This window comes from Bos grunniens, chromosome 6 (assembly GCF_055505025.1).
Source record: "Bos grunniens cultivar Pamir isolate PY7600 chromosome 6, Bosgru_T2T1.0, whole genome shotgun sequence".
Lineage (NCBI taxonomy): Eukaryota > Metazoa > Chordata > Mammalia > Artiodactyla > Bovidae > Bos > Bos grunniens.
In genome coordinates, this window is record NC_141170.1 from 60,070,843 (window position 1) to 60,093,984 (window position 23,142).

General features: G+C 41.4%; 1 protein-coding gene across 4 annotated transcripts in view; it reads right to left on the reverse strand.

Annotated features, from left to right (window-relative positions):
* Nucleotides 1-23,142, reverse strand: part of WDR19 (WD repeat domain 19) — a 78,665-nt gene that overhangs the window by 9,944 nt on the left and 45,579 nt on the right. For all 4 annotated transcript variants that reach the window (XM_086406080.1, XM_086406078.1, XM_086406081.1 and 1 more), the window contains 12 exons: nucleotides 21,105-21,245; nucleotides 20,942-21,024; nucleotides 20,380-20,463; nucleotides 18,995-19,141; nucleotides 18,545-18,669; nucleotides 16,505-16,617; nucleotides 14,351-14,419; nucleotides 7,363-7,440; nucleotides 5,287-5,383; nucleotides 4,975-5,099; nucleotides 1,890-1,971; nucleotides 102-252 (listed from right to left, as the gene is read on the reverse strand). In XM_086406080.1, coding sequence (XP_086262206.1) covers nucleotides 102-252; nucleotides 1,890-1,971; nucleotides 4,975-5,099; nucleotides 5,287-5,383; nucleotides 7,363-7,440; nucleotides 14,351-14,419; nucleotides 16,505-16,617; nucleotides 18,545-18,669; nucleotides 18,995-19,141; nucleotides 20,380-20,463; nucleotides 20,942-21,024; nucleotides 21,105-21,245 — 1,295 coding nt within the window. The remainder of the gene's footprint in view (nucleotides 1-101; nucleotides 253-1,889; nucleotides 1,972-4,974; nucleotides 5,100-5,286; nucleotides 5,384-7,362; nucleotides 7,441-14,350; nucleotides 14,420-16,504; nucleotides 16,618-18,544; nucleotides 18,670-18,994; nucleotides 19,142-20,379; nucleotides 20,464-20,941; nucleotides 21,025-21,104; nucleotides 21,246-23,142) is intronic.

Below are 23,142 nucleotides of genomic sequence, written 5' to 3' on the forward strand. Positions count from 1 at the left end.
TGCTCTCCCCAATCTGTGTTCTTACTCAGTCCACACATTAGTAGCTGTGTTCTGAAAAATATACTTGTGATCAGATGGTAGGAACAGCTGTCCCCACGTACCTGACCATCGCCTCGATCTTCTTCTTGTATTTGGCGTCTATCTTGTTGCGGTACTCAGGCCTCATCAGCATGGCTGCGAAACCAAAGGCCGAGTTCTTCAGGCCGGCCCTGTGACACTCGATCACAGTGGATGTCAGGATGGGTACGATGTCTGCAAAGCAAATGGAGGAGCGCTGGCATGATGCCAGGATCGCATCTCTCTCAATCTGCCTTTTCTGGCAAAGAACCTGTGATGGGCCGTTTGAGGAGGAAAGGGCACAGCGGTGCATCGGGTGTCTTTCCCCTGCTGATACTGTGATTTGCCTATAACACGGGGCCCCACACTCCCTTGAGGTAACCTTTGGCATGTTTCCTTTCCTGCCTCGAAGATAAAAGTTCTGCCTTTGACAGGACAGCTGATGAATGAGTGGGGAGATTAACAATTTTATGCACTAACCTGAGTGCACTTTTTCTTCAGGACAGATACCTAGAAGTCGAATTATTGGCTCAAAGAGCGTAACTTAAAAAATACACACACACACACACACGTGTGCGCACTCAGTGCAAATTGTCATACTGCTTTCTGGAATGTTTGCTCCCACCAGCATCAGGAGAGTGCCTGTCTAGCACACCCTTTGCCAGCCACATATAGTTATTTAGTCTTTTTCATGTAACAAAAATAAACTCATTTAAAGAATGGGGTGAATTGTGACCTGTGAGCTAAATCTGCCCCTCTGTTTTTGTATGGTCCATGGGCTTTTACATTTTTAAATGGTTGGAAAAAAATCAAAAGAATAAAAATCTGTGATGTGAAAGTTACAGGAAGTTCAGATTTTAGTGTCCAAAAGAATGAAGTTCTGTTGGAACCCAGCTGTGCTCATTTACATATGGTTCACGCCAAAACGGCAGAGACTGGCCCACAAATCCCCGAGCCTTCGATATCTGACGCTTTATAGAAAAAAATTGACTCTGTCATATAGAATGTGACAAAATCTAATCACTGAAAAATGTTATGACGACATGTCTTAGAATATTGGGACCGCTTTCAGAGGCAGGCACCTACAGTGGTTGAGAACACAGAGTAAGACTTATTAGCTGACTGTATGATCGTGGGCAAGTGCCCCCTCACTTCTCTAACCCAAGTTTGCTTATCTATAAAGCAGAGAAAATAGGACACGTGTGCAAACTGGAGACTGGTGGCCTGAAAAAGACCTGCTTGAACCTGGGATCTGAGAACTTGGATTTTGGGAGAGTTCCCACCATTTCCAGACCAGGGAATGAATGGTTCCCTGTGCCTGGCCTCTGTACAAACAATGGGGTTTATACTGAGCATCTGCTTTCTGGGAGTCAAGACTGGGTACCTGCTCATCAGGGGGTACCTATGTGGCCAGCCCCCCAAGGTCACCCCTGGGCACTGAGTCACGTGCATGCCGGTAGACACCAGTACGTGTTGCCTGGAGGCGCTGAGTGTGTCCAGTGGGACAGCACAGGGGGGGCTTGGGTGCTGGCACCTGACCCCCAGGCCCTGCCCCTCACCTTTTCCCTTTCCAGGTTTTGCTTTGTATCCTTTCCTCATAATAAATCTGAACCTTAGCACTACTCTGTGTTGAGTTATATGAGTCCTCCTTGTGAATTATCAAACCTGGGGGTGGTCTTGGGAATGCCGGTTACACCTCTTCATGGGGTGGCTGTGAGGATGAAATGACTCACTACGTGTAGAGAGAGAGGCTGGCAGAGTTAGAGAGGCTAGATCTTAACCATGCTACACTCAGGCAGAAATGGGGACACCTGGCTCCCCTCAGGACTCACGTGACGGAAATTTGCTGATGTTGTTGGCCACCCGGATGAGCATACGTGCCCCTTTCATGTGATCTCCATTTTTCACGTGAATCTGAAATAAGTGACACATTAGACTCTTAGAGACTTTTAACACTAATTCAGTATACTCCAATTAAAAAAAAAAAACACGAATTCACCTTTTATTCTCCCAAATAAACAACTCAGTTATGATCCTGAACAGGGTGGTCACGAGATTCTGGCAGTCTTCCTTTCTGTCACTCACTTGAGGTTTCTCCCTTATTTCTCCTTCCGGCAGCTGCTGCCTGGCCTCATGGCCTTGCCAGCCTCCCCCTGCTCTACACTCTGCTTTTTACTTTGCTCTAGATCACTCAACATCTTTTACTGGTCTTTACTGGGGAGCTTGAGTAACAATAACAACTTTACCAACTTGCTGTGAGCCCTGAAGTCTGAGTTAGTGAGGCAGGAGGAAAGAGGATGGGCTGTTCCGAGAAGAGGGCGCTACCTGTGAGAGGCAAAGGGGCAATGATGGCTGGAGAGCCTGAGCTTGGGTAAGCATGAGTGGGGTGTGTGATGTAAGGAGGTGGTCCTCTTAGGATGACACGAGGCTGGGGAGTTGGCAGGGCCAGACCACCATATTGCTGCTGTTGTCCAGGTGAGAGGAGGCGGCCCTGAGAGGGTGGGGAGTGGGGATGGACAGAAGCAGACAGACGGGGAGTCAGAAATGGTGCTATTTGGTGAGGTGAAGGGTGAGTAGAGTAACTCCCAGCTGTAACATCCATCAGGTCTGAGCAGATGGACGATGGTGTAATTAACTGAGCATTGCAACGTAATTAATAAATATTAACTGAACCTGAAGTCGCCTTCCACTGACTCCCTGGGCCAGCTCAGCCATCCATGTGCAGAGGTCCCAGGCTGTCCTTCAGCCGGAGTTCCTGTCCCAGCTCTGGGAAGAAGCAGCCATTAACGCCAAGTCTCCCATTTCCCCTGAAACATGGATGGCTTTCTCCAGCTCTTTGTGTCAAAGAGGCCTGTGACACTTTTATATCAGTTCTTACTTGATAAGGTCTAATAGTTTCCCTTTTGAATGCCAGACTCAGTTAAAAATCTTGAATATATCTGGTGCTGGGATAAAGGAGTAGAGTGGAGGGGAAAAGTCACATGGGTGCTCTTCAGTGTTGGGGGGCGGGGGAGGACGTCTGGTCTGGGGGAAGTGATGGGCCCACTCTTAGAGCCAGAGGAAAGGAAGACTCAAGAGCCATCCCTGTGGCTTTTCGTGGGAGAAAGCCCTGGTCCTGGAGGGCTTCTAACAGGAACCTGTCATTTTTGTTCCCATCTTCCACCAACTTGTTTCTGTCCTCCCCTCCATGCCCAAAGGCTCCATTTTGCTGGATTCTGTGCCTCAGCACACTGGCACTGCCACTCATGTCTAAGCCGAGAAAGCCCTCCTTCCCCATTTCTAGTCGTTCCTGTACACGAGCCCTCCTGTGGCTCAAGAGGAAATGCGCTCCTGGTGGCTGCAAGCTGGAATTCTCAGATTTCCCTTACAATAGGTGCTGGAGACCTGAGGGTTTCCCTGGTGGCTCAGACAATAGGGAAAGAATCCACCTGTAATGCTGGAGACTGGGGTTCGATCCCTGGGTTGGGAAGATCCCCTGGAGAAGAGAATGGCAACCCACCTCAGTATTCTTGCCTGGAGAATTCCATGGACAGAGGAGCCTGGCGGGCTATGGTCCATGGGGTTGCAAAGAGTTGGACGTGACTGAAGCACAGCACAGCACACCTGTGAGATCTAAAATGGCACTAGTCGCATGTAGCTACACTAAAAATTAAGATTATAAAAATTTAAAATTTAGTTTATCAGCTGCATTATGTGTAATTCAAGTGCTCCATAGCCAGGCTAATGGATATAGGACATCTATCACTGTAGAAGTTCTATTAGGCAGTGCTGTTATTGGTCATAATTAGTATCTAAGTCATTCATAACATGACTGCTGTAACATAGGAAGCTTCCAAATTGAATATACTCTTATGGACTGGCCTGAAAACCAACTTAGCATTAAAATGGGAAGACATACTTTGACATAAATCAAAATTTGGACAAGTACGTAAGTTGGAGTCTACCTGTATTTTTACAAAGATGTGTGCATATAAAATGTATATATACATACACATATGTAAACTACATAGAAGTATTTCAGGTTTGCACATTCTGTTTTTACTAAAAATCACTAATTAAAAATAGACAACTAGACATAAATATATTCCTAATAAAAAAAAATGGCTGCTCTTTAGTTGTTATGTCCAACTCTTTTGCGACGCTATGGACCGTAGCCTGCCAGGCTCCTCTGTCCATGGGATTTTCCAGGCAAGAATACTGGAGTGGGTTGCCACTTCCTTCTCCAGGGTATGTTCCTGACCCAGGGATCAAACCATGTCTCCCGCATTGGCAGGTAGATTCTTTACCACTGAGCCACTTGGGAGGCGCCCCCAAGATGGTGCACACGTGTATTTTAGAAGCATGGGGGATACAGTGTACAGCAGTGGTAACAACTTATATCTGAGGATGGATTTAAAGGGGGAAATGATTTTTCATTATGTTTTCCTATATTCTCTAAATTCTCTCAGTATTATTTTATATTCAGATAAAAACTAAATAGTATTAAAGCACAGTGGAATTTATAAAATTCATTACCCTACAATTAATAAACTAGGAAACTGGTTAAACAAAAATGTTTTTAGTAAATCTTTTTTTTGATAAAGTAACACATTTATCTGCTTCAAAAGCAAGACAATATAAAAAGGTATTCTACATGGAGGGGCCTGTTCTCCCTCTTCTCCCTTGACTGGGTTTAGGGCTACACTCCGCCTCTGCCTTGATCCCTTTAGGAAACTATTTTTCCTATTTTTTTTTAATGTATTTCTAATTTTACTTGGGGTGAATATATATTTTTTCTGCCTTTTTGTACACAAAAGGCAGCATATTATATAATTACCCTGTCTCTTGCGTCTTCAGTACACAATATAGATCTGGGAGATGGCTCCAACCCAGTGGAGGGGTGCCCAGCTTATGGCCCACGTCACCCAAAGGCCTCACCCTCACTAGTATGTAACTGTGCAGAATCATGAGGTTGGTGGCCATCTCAGAGGGAATCTTGATCTTCTGAGATTTAAGTTCTGCATACATGCTGAAGAGAACGTCATGTGCATTCCGATAGTTTCCTTGAAAAGAGGTGGTAAATGACGTTACTGCAAAGGATGAAATCTGAGGACTTTCCATTTAACAGGTGGATTTTGTCAAATTGTCTTAGTAAGTTATTAATAAAGAATGATTTATTTAATTCCATGTTTTCTGGAGCATGCTTCTACTACTTGTTTGGGGTGTAAACCATGGCTTCTGGGGACCCACCTGCAGACTGCTCTTCCCTGGCGATGATGATGGCGGTCCGGGCGGCTTCTCGGTACTGCTTCAGGGCCATGTACAAGCGGAACAGGTACTTGGCATCCTGACATACAAGCCATTAGAGAAACATCACATCTGCATTAGCTATGTGGGAAAATACCTAAAATTTTGCATTTTCATTTAGGATCACATTTACTTTCTAGTTAAGTAAAAGTGTCTGTCACTCAGTTGGGCCCGACTCTTTGCGACCCCGGACTGCAGCCCGCCAGACTCCTTTGTCCATGGGATTTTCCAGGCAATAATACTGGAATGGGTTGCCATTCTCTTCTCCAGGGGATCTTCCTGACCCAGGGATTGAACCTGGGTCTCCTGCTCTGCAGGCAGATTCTTTACTGACTGAGCTATCAGGGAAGCCCTTCACTTTCCAGTAACTGAGTGTTAAAACTGTTTCTTAAAAACCCAATAAAGAGGGCCTTTCCTGGCAGTCCAGTAGTTAAGACTCCATACTTCCACTGTGGCGGGGCATGGGTTCCATCCCTGGTTGGGAACTGAGATTCTGCATGCCGCACAGTGTGGCCAAAAAAAAACCCCAAAATAATTTAGCTTGTGTTAAGAGGCCATTTTTTAAAAAACAACCTTTTCTTTTTTTTTTTAAGAGTCAACAAATAATTATTTATCATGTATTTATTCAGAGTTTAATATGTGCCAGGCAGTATTCTAAGTACTTGAGAAATAACAACTCTATTAAATCCTCATACCCTCCCTGGGAGGAAGGTGTGATTATGTACTGAAACAAAGCACCTCTCCCAAGCCAGGATCTGAACCAGCGTCAGAGTCTGTGCTCCTAACCCTAGTCCACAGAGTTCTCTCTTGTGTGCTTCAGCTGGAAAGGTGTGCTGAGACAGTGTACCAATTTCAAAAATTTTTATACCTATAAAAAATTTTTGAGCCCGTTTTCCATTCCTATTTTAACTCTAAACAATTTCACATACTTGACACTGGTTTGCTGATTATTAGAATAAGTGGATATAAGGTGAGGTGGTTCAGCAAGTTTAACCTGTGCCCTTTGATAGGTTCTCTGAGCCTCCCTGGGTCTCAGTGTCTTTATAAATCAGGAAATGGACTCGGGGATCGGGATGGCCAGTCCTCTCCAGGTACGACTTTCAGCACCTTGTATCCAAATCAGTTACAGCTGACCCCTGAACAGTGATGGGGTTGGGGTGCCGACCTCCGCAGAGCTGAAAATCAGCGTGTAGTGTATAGTCCGCCTTCTGTGCCTGCAGTTCCTCCGTGTCCATGGACTCAACTGACTTGGGGTCATGTAGTACCATGGTATTTACTGCTGAAAATAATCTATATGTAAGCGGATACGCAGTCCATACCCACATTGTTCAGGGGTCCACTGTACTAAAGTTCCTCACAAACAGACCGATTCCCTTAAACACCAAAGCAAAAGGGGAAAAAAAAGGCCCTGGGGCGGCATTCTCGAAGGAGTCTGTCCTTATCAGGCCTGAGAGAAGACTAACTTCTGCACAAAATCCAAGAAAGTCGCCTATTTTGAAAACATGTTCTTAATGATGTCCACTTTATTTTTGGTGAGTTACTGTTATAGTAAATAGGATTTTTATTCATTCCCATAATTTTTGAGATATGAACAAAGTACACTGATTTTGGAGGATTAGTGCTAACTCATGCTTTTAATAGTCATTTTTCAAAGTTCTAAGAATAAATAAAACTCTACCACATTTGAGGAAAATGGTGGGTGGTGAGAGTTGTTACCCAGAAGGGCATGGCATCACAGGGAGTGATGCCAATTTCCAAGAGTGAATGCACACAATATCTAAAATGCAGGATCTGTCTAGATGATCTAAGGCTGCACACAGAGAGAGAAGTTTGTACATCTATGATGCCAAAGCAATAATAGATAAAAACAGTGCATGCATGTGTGCTAAGTAGCTTCAGTTGTGTCTGACTCTTTTACGACCCCATGGCTGTAGTCTGCCAGGCTCCAAAACAGGGCAGATAAAAGTAAACGTACAACTAAGATACTTAAGAACCCCAGTGGAGAAAACACTTTAGTACCTTGGGCATGCCATCACTCTCTCCCATAAGATGGTCTATCAGTTGACTGGTCAGCAGTTCATCTTTGGCCTGACCAACCTGTTTAGGAAAAGAAAGAAACAGTAAGTTCAGCATCTTAAACCTAGGAAGGAAATGGAGAGAAGGGACAAAAAGTCTTCTGCTGAGGAGACAGAATTTAAAAACCATGTAAAAACACCTGTAGTCAAGAGCCTGAACCACGATGTAAGCTCAGGGTCTGTCTTCATTCATTTGTGGGTGCATGCTAAGTCACTTCAGTCGTGTCCGATTCTTTGTGACCCCACGGACTGCAGCCCGCCAGGCTTCCCTGTCCAAGGGATTCTCCAGGCAAGAATACTGGAGTGGGTTGCCGTGCCCTCTTCCAGGGATCTTCCCAACGCAGGGATTGAACCAGCATCTCTTATGTCTACCACATTAACAGGCAGGTTCTTTACCACTAGCACCACCTGGGAAGCCTGTCATTCATTGGTAAAGTCTCCATGAACAAAAATCCATCCTTAGAAGCTCTAGCTTTTCTAAGTTGCTGTATCAAAATACTGTGGTATTATTTTTATATACAGAATGTACTCCTTGGATGTTTCAATAAACACTTTCTTATGATGAGTGATTATGACATGGGAAGGATGCCATCTTGAGCACAGGAACTGGGCCATTCACAACAAGGCACCCTAAACGCTCCAGCAGCTCCCTGAAGACACATGCTCACACGTGGTTCCTGGTGATCTACAGTAGAAATGAAAGTAGGCCAAGGGATCCCAGAAGTGCGTGGGCAGCTGGAAGTGTGGGGTGGAGTTCTGGAGAGGACCTGGCCTGGAGATCCAGATTTCAGAGTCCGCTCCATAAAGCTCAGAGTTAAAATCACTGCTAGGTTGGGCAGTGATGATCAGGAAAATTATTTACCAAATTGGAGAATGGAAATATATTAGTTTTAGTTAGTAGGAATAATTATTGACAAGATCTGGAGGCTTAAGAGTCTTGCATCTATAAAAAAAAGAGGTGAGTCAAGAGCCCAACTGGAGCTCAGCCAAGGAGCAGGAAGGAGTCCTGCCCTCCTGTCACAGCAGTGATGTGGTGAGAAAAGCGACTGGAAAAGGAAGGAAAATCAGGGACACAGCCACGCAAGGCCTAGCTCACCACAGCTCAGGGAAAGTGTAAGAAGTTCAGAAGCTCTCTGTGCAGCAGAGGGAGACTGTGAGCCAGAAGGGGTCTTCGCGAACCTTCGTGAACCTGTGGTGGAGGGTGGGGGCATAGGCTCTAGGGCTGCCGAATTTCTACACACTCCACTGCCTGTGGTCCTCACTGCAAGAAAGCTAAGCTTTGACCAATCTGCTGTCTCTGCTCTGCCCACAGCTGTAAGGAAGGATGAAAAGGTAGAGCTCATCAACTTCAAGGCTTTTGTGCATGGCTTTGGGTGAAAAAACCTGTATGAAGAAATGGTTAAAGCAAAGGGCTTTGGAGTCAGTCTGCCTGAGGTCAAATGGTCACCTGTGAGATCCAGAGCAGGTCACTCTTGGGACCTCAAAGCAGATAAATATAATACCTAACTCACAGAATTGTTGTACGGATTAAATATGTTAATACACAAGTAATCAAGTGCCAGATAATGTTGCCAGAGAGAGCAAACAACAAAAATGTGATGCCAAGTTTGAATTTCATCCAAAACACTAGGATAAATGGAAAGGGGAGCCAGGGAGAAGAGATGTCTCCACTCAGAATCAAAATTAAAAGAAGCATGGAGACAGAGTGCTGCGGATACTCCCACCGAAGGGCAGTGGAGCCAGAGAAGAAGGCTGCGAAGGTGCATCTGAGGGGTAACTGGAGAACAAGCGAAGCAGTGTTCTAAGGGAGTAAAAAAAGTTCAAGATAGACACGGTGTAAGAGTATAAAATGCTACCATAACATGGAGTAGGGTGCAGGCTGAGAAGAGACGTCTGTATTTAGCAAGAAAGAGACCAGTGGCGACCCTTCAGAGAAGGCTATGATTGGTGAAGGCAAAACCTAACTGCAAAGAGGGAAGCAGGCCCCCAACAAAGCTACGGATGCCGTACAGTCCCATCCTTCCCATCAGTATTGTGGGTTCACGCTGGTACTGACTCCTAACCTGGGGTCCATTACAGCCCCCCTCCACCAACACAAACACCAAGAAGGTATTTCAGAACCCTGAGGGGTGGAGGGTGTGTGTGGGCGAACTATGAACATTTTAGAGATGTTCTCAAAGGCTTAAGGGCTGTGCCTTTTGGTTGAGAATCAGCAGATAGAAATACACAGGTTGTGAGCAAATGCATATCATGAGTAAAGGTGATTCTTTTTTCAGGAGAGGGTTCTCAAGGTGGAAAGGAGAAGAGGGATGAGAAGGAAACTAACATCACTTATACAGTACTTTCAGAACTGGGGCCAATATGTGTTCATTCCAGTGAATATTAATTGAGTGTCCACAATGTGCTAAACACTGAAAAGAGATGGGCCTTTGGCTTAGAGGGACTATTAATTTGAAGGGGGTTAACTGTAGCAGTAAGGGAGGTTCAAAGTATTCACAGGATTCTAAGGAGGCTTAATTTACATCCAGAGGACAGTTCAGGAAAACCTTTGCAGGAAGTGGCATGTGAAGTGGGTCCTGCCTGCTGGGTAGGAGGCAAGGTTGCAGGGAGGAGGGTGTCCCAGGTGTGGGTAACAGCAAGAGCACAGGAACAAAGGGATGGGAGCCCTCAGCTACTTGGGGGAAAGTGGCCCGTTGGGCTGTAGCACAGAGCACCGACCTAGGACTGTGATCAGGCAGTCTGGTTGGGAAGAAGACTTGGGTTTTGGTCTTAGCCCTATTCCTCTGTCTTTAGGTTGGTTTTATCATCTTCTGGGACCTTGGTTTCCTTGTCAGTAAATGGAGATTAGGTTGGATCATCTCCAGGGATATCTAAGATTCTTTTTGGAGTCTACAAGCCAGACAGAGAGCCCTCAGCAGGAATTAAATAAGTAGGTCCCTTGATCTTAGGCTTCTCAGCCTCCAGGACTGAGTGAGAGATAAATGTCTGTGTTTAAGCCACTTGGTCTGTGGTATTTTGTTACACTAGCCTGAACTAAGACTTGGGCCTGCTAATGTGATGATATAACAAGCACATGGCATTGGGACTTCCCTGGAGTCTTAACTCCAGGCTCTCAATGCAGGGGGCCCAGCTGGATTCCTGGTCAGGGAACTAGATCCCACACGCCACAACAAAGAGTTTGTGTGCCACAACTGGAAAAGACTCTGTGTGCTGCAACGAAGACCTGGTGCACCCAAAGACATAAATAAATACATTTTTTTCACTGTTCATCACAGCACTGTTTATAATAGCCAGGACATGGAAGCAACCTAGATGCCCATCAGCAGATGAATGGATAAGAAAGCTGTGGTACATATACACAATGGAGTATTACTTAGCCATTAAAAAGAATACATTTGAATCAGTTCTAATGAGGTGGATGAAACTGGAGCCTATTATACAGAGTGAAGTAAGCCAGAAAGAAAAACACCAATACAGTATACTAACACATATATATGGAATTTAGAAAGATGGTAACGACAACCCTGTATACGAGACAGCAAAAGAGACACTGATGTATAGAACAGTCTTTTGGACTCTGTGGGAGAGGGAGAGGATGGGATGATTTGGGAGAATGGCGTTGAAATATGTATAATATCATATATGAAACGAGTCACCAGTCCAGGTTCGATGCACGATACTGGATGCTTGGGGCTGGTGCACTGGGACGACCCAGAGGGATGGTATGGGGAGGGAGGAGGGAGGAGGGTTCAGGATGGGGAACACATGTATGCCTGTGGCAGATTCATTTCTATATATGGCAGAACCAATCAATATTGTAAAGTTTAAAAATAAAATAAAATTTTAAAAAAATGCAAAAAAAAAAAAAAAAAGAAGTCTATGGCATCATCTATGAAGTAGTGTTTCAAAAAAAAAAAAAATCTAATCTAATGAAATACCTAGATTAAATACCTAGTTAGTTGGAGGTGCAGGAGGTAGAGAAACAAATTATACCACAAGGATACAATCAGCTAAATCTAAATGTCAGGAATTCCTCAGCACAAATAACCCATTTTCTTAACAAATAAATGACAAGGGGGTAAAGAGAGAGGGGAGAGGGGGAACAAAGCAGAAGTGAGAAGAAAGAAGGAGGAAGGAGGAAGAAGAGGAAGAAAAGAGAAAAGGAGCCAGAAGGAGGGAGAAAGGGAGATGGGGGAAGAACAATCTTTTGATAGAAGAGATTTAAGGCCCATCCATGTAAACTGACTGCAAGGCAAGGACCCTGTTTGGATATGATGTGAAATAACCAACTGAAAGGCACTCATGCAACATTGGGGAAATTTGAACTCTAGCTACATGTTTGATAATATCAAGAAATTATTGTTGGAGAAACTGGAACTTAATACATTGTTGCTGGGATGTAAAATGGTGTAGCTGCTTTGGGAAACAGTTGGCAGTTCCTCAAAATGTTAAATGTAGACTTAACGAATGGCCTAGCAATTCTACTATTAGGTATATTCCCAGAGAAATGAAAACACATGTCCACATAAAACCTTGTACACAAATGGTCACAGCAGCATCATTCATAATAGACCCCAAGAGGAAGCAACCCAAACGTGTAACCACTGGTGAATAAAGACAAGGTATACAGCATTCAGTGAGACATTATCCTGCCCTTAAGAGGGATAATATATCAATACGTGTTACAACAATGCTTCTATCTGATGAAAAGATTCGTATCCAGAATATATAATACAATTGTACAAACCAATAAGAGAGAGATGATACCATTAAAAATTAGAAAAAAAGATCTGAATAGAACTTTTTAAGATAGGACATTCAAATAGCCAACAAACTTGAAAAAAATGCGCAATATGATTATTCTTTAGAAAAATGAAATTAAGACCATAATGAGATACCACTACTTATCTGTCAGCATAGTAGCAATGAAACAGATGAGTGCTGGTGAAGATGAGGCGCAACTACATTCTTTCACATCGTCGGTAGAGTGAAACTGGTACCCCTAGTATGAAAAAAGTGTTTGGCAGTACCTACTATTGCTGACTGCCGCCATGAAATTAAAAGACACTTGCTGCTTGGAAGAAAGGCTATGACAAACCTAGACAGTGTATTAAAAAGCAGAGATGTCACTTTGGCGACAAAGGTCTGTATAGTCAAAGCTATGGTTTTTCCATTAGTCATGTACAGCTGTGAGAGTGGGACTATAAAGAAGGCTGAGTGCCAAAGAATTTGAACTGCGGTGTTAGAAAAGACTCTTGTAAGTCCCTTGGATAGCAAGGAGATCCAACCAGTCCATCCTAAAGGAAGTCAGCCTTGAGTGTTCATTGAAGGCCTGATGCTGAAGCTCCAATACTCTGGCCACCTGGTGCGAAGAGCTGCCTTACTTGAGAAGACCCTGATTCTGGAAAAGACTGAGGGCAGGGGAAGGGGGAGACAGAGGATGAGATGGCTGGATGGCATCACTGACTCAATGGACATAAGTTTGAGCAAACTCCAGGAGATAGTGAAGGACAGGGAAGCCTCGCGTGCTGCAGTCCATGGGGTCACAAAGAGTCAGCCACAACAGGGTGACCAAACAACTATTGCTGAAGATATATATATGTATTCCATAAGCTAATAATTCTATTCCTGCATACCTACCCAATAAAACTGCGTGCTTATGTCCACACAAAGAGATGAACAGTATTATGGCAACTTAATTCATAATACGCCCAAACTGAGACAATCTAAATAGAATAGTGGGTAAAGAAACTGTGATAGTCACATGGTGGAATACTACACAGCAATGAGTAGGAATGAACTGTTGACACACGTGGTAACACAGCTGCCTTTGTAGACTTACTATTGACTAAAAGAAACTGGATACGAAGGAAACATATGGGCTTCCCTGATGGCTCAGTAGTAAAGAATCTGCCTCAATGCAGGAGACACAGGTTTGATCTCCAGTCTGGAAAGATCCCATCTGCAGTGGAGCAACTAAGCCCATGCACCACAACTATTGAGCCTGTGCTCTTCTAGAGCCCAGGAGCGGCAACCGCTGAAGCCTGCATGCCCTAGAGACCGTGTTGTGCAACAAAAGAAGCCACTGCAATGAGAAGCCCGCGCACCACAACTCTGAGCAGCTCCCAATCATTACAACTAACAAAAAGCCCATGTAGTACTGAAGACACAGAGCAGCCAAAAAAAAAAAAGATTGTATGTATGATTTTTACATGAAATTCATAAACATGCAAAACTATAACAATGGAAGTCTGAACTGTGGTTACCCTTGTTGGGAGGCAAGGACGTCCCTGGTGGCTCAGATGGCAAAGAATCTGCCTGCAATGTGGGAGACTCTGGTTCGATCCCTGGGTCTGGAAGATCCCATGGAGAAGGGAATGGCAACCCACTCCAGTGTTCTTGCCTGGAGAATCCCATGGACAGAGGAGCCTGGCGGGCTCCATGGGGTCGCAAAGAGTCGGACATGACTGATCTACTAACATTTCTTTTCTTTCTTGTTGGGGAGCACTGATTGGGAGGCAGCACGAGCAGGCCTTCTGGGGAGCTTGAGCTAGGTGGGGGTTACACAGGTGTACATATTTGAGAAAACTAACTGAATTGTATATTTAAGATTTTTGCATTTTACTGGATGCAAATTACATCTAAAAGAAAATTGAAATGTTTTTATCTTTCAGAGATAATTTTTGTATTCACAAGTGAAATGGTATTTGTGATTTTTGTGATATTTGTGATTTGCTTTAAAATAATACAGGGAAAGAGGGTGGGGGTAGGAATAAAATATGATGGGCCATGTGTTAGCTGTTGAAATGAGATGATGGGTACCTGGGAATTTGTTATACCATTAGGTCTACTTTTGTAAATGTTTGGAAATTTCTTCAAAAAGTTTTTAAAAAGTTAGCATTCTTGAAAATTTCATTACAGAATTTACTTACAGTCTCAATGGCCATTTCTATTGCTGCATTATCTTCTGAGCTTGGACATTTCAGGAAGTGTTTAAGTGCCTGAAAGGAGAATTGTATAACAATTAAAAAATTTCAGACTGCTTTCACAACAGGAAACACAAAGCTTTCACACACACATAGTAATCGTAGTTTGTGAAAGTATCTTCATCTCAACCAGGAGCTTGCACCATGTTGGGTCATATAACACATACTTAAAAGGCTGAGTGTAGTTTAAAAAGTAGAAGGATCCAGTCTGAAGACTCTAGTTCTGATTTTGAATGAAATAAGAATGAAAAATGTGCCCTCTTTAGATAGGAAGATGCAATTATTTTCATTGATTCATTCAACAAATCATTTACTGACGATCTGCTGCTCTGAATATAAGGCTGTGCTAGATGCTAAGGAAGATACCAGTTAAGGGGATTCTGCAGCTTGTCTTTTTGTATCACCTATAGTTTCACTGGGGGGATCTATGTGATGTGATGATAATACAAAGAGCCAATCTTTTTTTTAAGTTTTTTTCTTTTTTTTTATGTGAACCACTTCTAAAGTCTTCACTGAATTTGTTACACTGTTTCTGTTTCTCTTTTTTCCCCCCATGTTTTGGTTTTTGGCCGCAAGGCATGGATCTTAGCTTCCTGATCAGGTTTCCAACCCACGCCCTCTGCAATGGAAGGTGAAGTCTTAACCACTGGATCACCAGGGAAATCCCCAAAACCAATTATTTCAAACCACAGTTGTCTAATTCCTAAACACCATACCACCACAACTATGATGACGTTTATGGCTATGAAGGCTTCAGAGACAAATGGGCAGTATTTTCTTTCCAATTTTATACACAGTATGTCCTTGTTGGTTATCTATTTAAAAATTTTAAATATAGCAGTGTGCGCAAGTCAGTACTAAATTGACAAATGAACAGTATTGCCAGTTGGTTTTATGGCTGGTGTGAGGAAGAAAGGATGTTCTTGAAGGTATCACAGAGGAAAAGGACATGAAGATGAAAAGGTCTGTGGTAGGTGGGGAAGAGGGCAGAGAGGAGCCCAGTGGAGAACAAGCATGGGAAAGGCTAGTGGAATAGTTGGAGAAGGCAATGGCACCCCACTCCAGTACTCTTGCCTGGAAAATCCCATGGATGGAGGAGCCTGGAAGGCTGTAGTCCATGGGGTCGCTGAGGGTTGGACACGACTGAGCGACTTCACTTTGACTTTTCACTTTCATGCATTGAAGAAGGAAATGGCAACCCACTCCAGTGTTCTTGCCTGGAGAATCCCAAGGACGGGGCATGCTGGTGGGCTGCTGTCTATGGGGCTGCACAGAGTCAGACACGACTTAAGTGACTCAGCAGCAGCAGCAGTGGGAGAGCAGGACTCTTCACTGGAAAAAGCTAGATGCCACTCTGCAAGGTTCAGGCTGGTTGATCAATCGTGGAAAATCCAGCGAAGGAATTTAGACTCAAGAACTAAAGGGCCAGAACAGCAAATTGGTGGCCTGAAGGCCAAGTTCACACACAGACTTGTTTCTTTTGTCAGAGAGATGTTATACAAATATCCGGGCCTATATTTTAACGCTGACCCAGACTTATGTTTATGAAAAATCCTATGATCTGAAACTAGTAGGCCCAAACTGCTGAATGGCAACACATTTTTGAGGGTGAGTAGCCGCCATTTCCTTCATACGAGGTGCCATCCAGCAGTCCCGGCCCTTCACTCACTAAGCAAGCCTTACCCCACAGCTTCACTTCTTTACGTCCCTTGCTTAAACGCCGCAACTCTGCTTTAGGTGCTCTTTGGCAGTCAAAGTCAGTACCATTTGGGGAACAAAACGAAGAAAGATTTATAGAGAGAGAAGGTAAAAACAAGGAAAATAGGGAACAATCTAAAGTGAGGTGACCCAGGTCTGGATTATGTGGACGGTGGTAAGAACAAAAAAGAGAGAGAGCTGTGAGAGAGGTTATGAAGGCAGCTGTGAGAGAGGTTACGAAGGCAGCTGTGAAAGAGGTGACTGCGTGTGGGACAGAGTGGAAGATGTCAAGGTTGACTTTCAGATTTCAAAGCTGGGTGTCTAGGAGAATACTATATTTTAACACATTTCCCCTAATCATTCCTGTGGAGTCCAAAGTATGTTTTCTTCGCAAATACTCACTCGTGAATACTGGCCACACAGCAAGAAGAATTTTCCAGCCTGAAAATGTCTTTTCTCTCCTTCAAAATATAAGGCTATGCTTTGATAGTCCTCATTAGTGGTATCTTCAGAACCTACAACAGAAATCAGAAATTCATTGAGTAAAATATCTGAGCATAAGCTGTTTACTTCTTATTGCTAATTCAAAAACAAGATCTAAAAACAGGTGATCTAAAAAGAGGCAATTAAAATCCCTTAACAGCAAATATTATTATCAGTGTCTTTTTCATCACAAAACACATTCACCATAATAACCTCACAGATCAACCGTTCCACCTTCTTTTCTCTCTAAACAGCAATCAGGAGAGGAAGCTAGGAGGCTTTGTGAGAAGCTAGGTTATGGTTTGACATTACCCTTAGAGACTTTTATCTTTCTTTAAAAGTTTCAATCTCACTTCCTAAAACAACAGGAACAATCCAGGATTTCCCTAGGGTTTCAAAACAATTGGGAGCCAAGTTAACCATAATGCACATGCAATCCATCTCCTTTCTCGGTTTCTCCAATGCCTGGTCTAAACAATAGTCTGTGTGTATTTGTCAGACAGGGAAGATGATACTCAAGTGGATAATAGATGCTATTAAAGATAATTACTGTTTTTCCTTTTTTACTGTTGTTCTTTCAGTTTGAGGCTTAAACATATTAAGCACAGAAGACCCCAAAGCTGCTGGAGTTCCAATTCATTGTTTACATTCATTTCACATTTACTCACGGGAGTTGGAGGCCCAGTAGGGCACCAGAGTATGAACAGCCCTTGTCTCCAGACCAAGCCAGATTTAGAGTTTATAAAAGAAGAGAGTAAAGAAAGATGAAGGAAAGTGTGTGTTATGTTTGGGGATTAGAGTGTGTATTTGTGTGTGTGTATCGGATAAGCCACATCCTTATGAAATTAGAAAAACTTAAATGCTTTAGTGCAATGATGACTTGTAATGTTAGGACAGAAATGTCATCAGCCATGTTAAACATTTATAATCATAATGTGACTTTTATCTGTACTTTCTTTTTTTAACTCTTTATATTTCCAATTATCTGAATGACTTCTGAAGATATTACAAGATGCTTTTACCTATCATTTCCCTTAAAGACTGAAAAAAATTTTTCTTATGAATCCCACCATCATTTCTTATGGTCATTTTCTGAATTTTAAAACATGAAATAACATAAAAGGACAAATATTATAATTCCACTTATATAAGGTCCCATGAATAGTCAAATTCATAGAGACTGAGAATAGGACAGTGTTACGAGGCTGGGAGGTGAGGGAATGGGAGCCATTGTTTAATGGGTAGAGTTTAGGATGGTGAAAAAGTTCTGGAGACAGATGTGGTGATGGTTGTACAACAATGTGAATGTACTTCATGCAACCAAACTGTGCACTTAAAAACTATTAAAATGGTAAGTTTATGTTTTGTATATTTTACCACAGTAAAAAAAAAAGAGAAAAATCACACCACAAATAATGTTAAATATGGCCCATGAAGTGAAAAATCTGAAAGTTATTTCAGTAAGTTCTAAGAATAATTACAAACAGGGGAAGATAACCTGTAAGCCGGTATTCTCAGAATATAAAATTTTCTTTCGGACTTTCAAAATCTTTAAAAACCACATCCTATATGCTTAATTTACAACTCAATTTTTAAATTTGATGAACACAATTACTTTTTCAAAAGTCACTCTGCATTTCCTATTACTTTCGTTTTGGAACCTTCCTTTACCACTGGGTGATCGGTAGGAGAATTTGGGAAATCTGGCCTTCCATGGAAGTCACCTGAAACACCTTAATTTTTCAAAGTGGTCTTACGATTCCATCTCACCTTGAAGGTGACAGTAGGGATCTTGAAACCTGACAAGTAACATATAGTTGTATGTGTCTGTGTACAAATGGAATGGTGTGTGTGCCTGTGTACAAATGGTGTGTGTGCACATGCGTGCGGATGTAGCCAGTCTGATTATTAGACCAGATAAAATCTTTAAGAGAAATTGGGGAAAACAATGATATTTACCAATAATGTCTGCATAGATTTCCATTTTGTTGTGTTGCTGAGCCAGTGTGAAAGCTTCATTATTGCACTTGGATATAACAAGAAACTGGATGGCAGACCCGTAGTCACCGAGCTGTAGAAAAAATCTAAAGCAAAGAGTACTTTAATTAGCTTGACTCATTTAAAAGAAGTCTGTCATTCACAAAATAAAATCTTTTTCAAGCCCGAGAAACCATTCCAAAGTAAAAACATACTGGGTAAACTGTAGTTCTACACCATATGTTTACATTTGGTAAACATACTCGCGTATGTTGACCCTAACAAACAGCCTTTTAATTTAAACACTTAGAAGATATAATTTTGAAAAGAAAGAATAAATATTCCATTTGAAATGATTTTTTTGACAAGGGGAAGTGGGGGTTTTCTTTAAAGGCTAGTTTTTGGAAGTCCAAAAATAACGCATTACATTACCTGGCTACCAACTTGGCTCCTTCCAGGGACTGGGTCTCTCTGACGATGCTGACAGCCTTTTCTGGATTGTTGAGGTGGTCCAGGTAGATGCGGATCACACTGTTCCACTGTTTTGCATTCTCATAAGCCACAACAGCTTCTTTGTATCTATAAGAGATACTTAGTTCAAACAAACTTTCTCAACCTTGTCACATTTGGGAGAAAAATGTCAATTAATGCTTGGGATACTGTTTGTTTGTTTTTTTAATTGATGGTGATTGCTCACTTTTCTTGCTCTTCTTTGTTTTTTTATCAGAAAGAATACCATGAACCATTTCACTAAAATATGCTGTTTTTACAGGTTTGATAAACTAACAGTAAAATACCAATAATGAACTGTGTTTTCTCATCTGAATCATATATATACAATTTTTTATATTTTACTGTTTTGTTAAAGAGGAAAGATTATAACAGTAATACAGGCTTATTTTAGCAAACAGAAAATCAGCAATTTTTCACAATTACAGATACAAGTTAACAGTAATCTATAAAATCATTGTGTATTGACCTCTAGATGGAGCTCAAGACTTTTGTTCAGTCTCCATGAGCTCTCTAGCTCTTTCCATTTTAACAAGACATTTAGTGTGTATCTCTTTCTTAAGGTTACTTTTCTAAAAGTAGAAGGAAGTAACCTTTAAAAATCTCTTAATACATATTGCTAAATAACCTTCTAAAGACTTTAGAAATTTACAGTCCTATTAGTCATGCATAACAAGTGCTTTCTGACAATATGGTTATTAGTTTAAAATACATCTTTTCCCAATATGAGTTAAAATGATATGCTGTTGCTTTAATTTAATTACTATTAGTGAGATGGAACTTTTTCGTATCTGTATAAAATATAATTTCATAACTGTATTTCCTCCTCTGGCACTCCTTGTCTTAGCCCATTTCCTCCCAGTGGATTTGAGTTTCTTATATTAAGTTCCAGAAAATCTTTGTCTATTTAAAGTACCAACAATCCATTGTTATACTGTTATACTGTTTTTCAGCTTAAACAGAGCAGCCATGAAATTCCCATTTCTTCACTTTTCTTTGCCTTTGTAAGTTATCTTCCTTAATAAAATGACTATTGCCTAATTTCATTTTCATGCCATAATTATATCAAAGTTTCAACTTCTAGTATTTAACCTTCAAATAAAAATGAGATTGTAGTCCACATATAAATACATAAAGGACTGGATGAACTATATAAAGTATGGGGAAAACTTAATAGCCTGGCACTTCAAGCCAGGTGAGGGTAAAGATGTTTTCTGTTTTTGCCTTTCTTAGAAGGTTGCCGATATCAACAATTACTTTATAAAACATCCTTTTAGATTTGTGTAAACTTGAGACATTGTACAAACCTTCCATCTGCTTCTTTAGCTTTGGCATACTGCAAGTGAATCTTTGGAGAAGAAACATGAGGCAGAAGCTCACCAACTTTTGCCCTAGAAACGTAGGTTGAGAATAATGTCAGCGCTACATTTGCTCCAAAAGTAGCTTCCTACAATCAGGTGTTAATTTTTAGGATTCAAGAAACAGTTATCATCATCTTAAAAAAATCTTGGCCCCTACAGTTAAAAGATTTAATTGCTTTTTCTCGGGCCCCCGACCCAGCCAGCCCATCCTCTGTGGGAAAATGAAGGCCAGTTCATTGACTCTGTGGATAATAGGGCTTTTTTATTCTAGTAATTTATCTGATCGGTTATTTCCTCATATTAAACCAAGAAAATGTGCTGTTCTTTGGATACAGAACTATTAAGATGAACTAATCTATCTATAAAGAAAAACAGGTGATGGAGGGAAGGCCCAGACAGAGGCAATAGCTGCACAGTTGGAAGGACGAGCAAGAAAACCAGAGGGGAGGGCATCTACACACATTCATTTCCACAGCTGCTCAGAACACACTTTGCAGCAGATTCTTACCAGTTCTTACAGCGGATGTACACAGATGCTGCTTTGTCATAGTAGAGACCTTTCTCATACAGTTGAGCTGCTTCTGAAAATTGCTAAAATAGTATGAGATTATCAAAATACTAGTTTAATTGTGTATGAGACTTCATAAATATGTATTCCCGGGAAACTCTACCTTCATATTCTCCAGGATGGCTCCACAGTCTCTTTTAAGGACCCTGCTGGGGTGCTTGAGGGCTTGGTTAACCCCGCGGCGGATGTCTCCCATTCTTATGGACATCTGGGCCACTCCAGCCAGGCACACCTCATCGTGTTCCTGAAATTAGAAGGCAAATAACTAACAAATCACACCCTAGCTTAAAATGATGTATTTTATTTTTCTGTATTTCTTAAAAGCTTTTTATTTGTATCGGGATATAGCTGAGTAACAGTGTTGTGACAGTTTCAGGTGAACAGCAAAGAGACTCAGCCACACATATACGTGTATCCATTCTCCCCCAAATCCCCCTCCCATCCAGGCTGCCACATAACACTGGGCAGAGTTCCACGTGCTACACAGGAGATTCCTGCTGGTTATCCATTTTAAGTATAGCAGTGCGTACATGTCTGTCCCAAACTCCCTAACTATCCTGTCCCCCCAGTCTTTCCCCTGGCAACCATAAGTCCATTCTCTGTGAGTCTCTTTCTGTCTTTTAAGTAAGTTCACTTGTAAAAAGGATGTATTTTAGCCAAACAATTTAAATCTAAAATGAGCCTAAATGTTATGGTTTACTTTCAATAGTCTTTGCTGGCAAATCTCAAGATTCTGAAATAATACGGAATCTTTTTTTTTTTTTAAATCATCTGTTACAAAGTCATATTCTTTTCTTCAGAAGTCTAGATCTTTTCTGCTCAAGGCCACATTTTTACTGCACCATTGTCGTAATACCTTGCACATCTTTGTATGTCTTCCTGGTATAGAATTTTATGTGAGAGGAAATACACTGGGTACATAGCTATGCTACGAATAAAATTAAGAGAAAAAACATTTATCAAATTAAAGATTTCTCTTCTAGGCATGATGAAACATAAAACCTTTACTTATTTGTGACAGAGGATCTGAGTTTTACATTTTATTTAATTTTAAATAACTTAAATGGCCCCATGTGGCTAGTGGTGACTGTATTTAATAACACAGTTAAGAATGAATGAAAATAGATGCAGCCAAACAAAGAAATTGTCAAAACTCTGAGATAAACGAGCAAAGGATATAATTAGGCAATTCATATTAATTTTAAAAACATACAATTGGCCAATAAATAAATAAAACACGCTTGGCTTCACTAATAATCAAACACACAAAAAATAAAATTAAATACCCTTTTTTTTTTTTTATGCTGATAAAATTGGTAGAGATTGGTAGTATAGAGAATATGGGGGAAATGAACACTTTCATACACAGCTGGATGAATTACCATAAGTTCTTTTGGAGAGCAATCTAGCAGTCTAAAGATTTGAAAGCACACATTTTATGACGTAGAAATCCCACTTGTGAGAATACAGCCTGCAGAAATACTAAGTAAGAAATACTATCTTAACTATAATTATAGTTATTTGAATTCAACAAGGGAGTGGATGACAAAAACCATGGTACATCCAAGCAATGACAGTTTAGAAGCTCTTAAAAAATTAAAACGTTCATATGTATTGACTTGGAAAGACCATGAGGCAAAATGCTGTTTTTCTTTCACAGAACAGATTCTCAGTTGATCTTTGCTGAGAGAATGGAAGTGAATGATTTCATTTTTAGTAAAAATCCCTATTGTATACATATCTATATGCTTAGAAGAGATTCTGGATGGAAATATATAAGATCATGACCAGTAGTCATCATCATTAAGGAGTATATTTGGAGGAGAGAATGTTGAACTCTCACTTTGTAAGGTTAACAGACTTCGGTGATTTTTCAAATTGACTATAATGACATTGTTATCACTTTTGTAATAAAAGGCTAGATATAAAACAGAAAATGAAAAGGTTTTCAATCTTGACATCACCTGCTACTGCTACTGCTGCTAAGTCGCTTCAGTCGTGTCCAACTCTGTGCGACCCCAAAGACGGCAGCCCACCAGGCTCCCCGTCCCTGGGATTCTCCAAGCAAGAACACTGGAGTGGGTTGCCATTTCCTTCTCCAATGCATGAAAGTGAAAAGTGAAAGTGAAGTCGCTCAAATT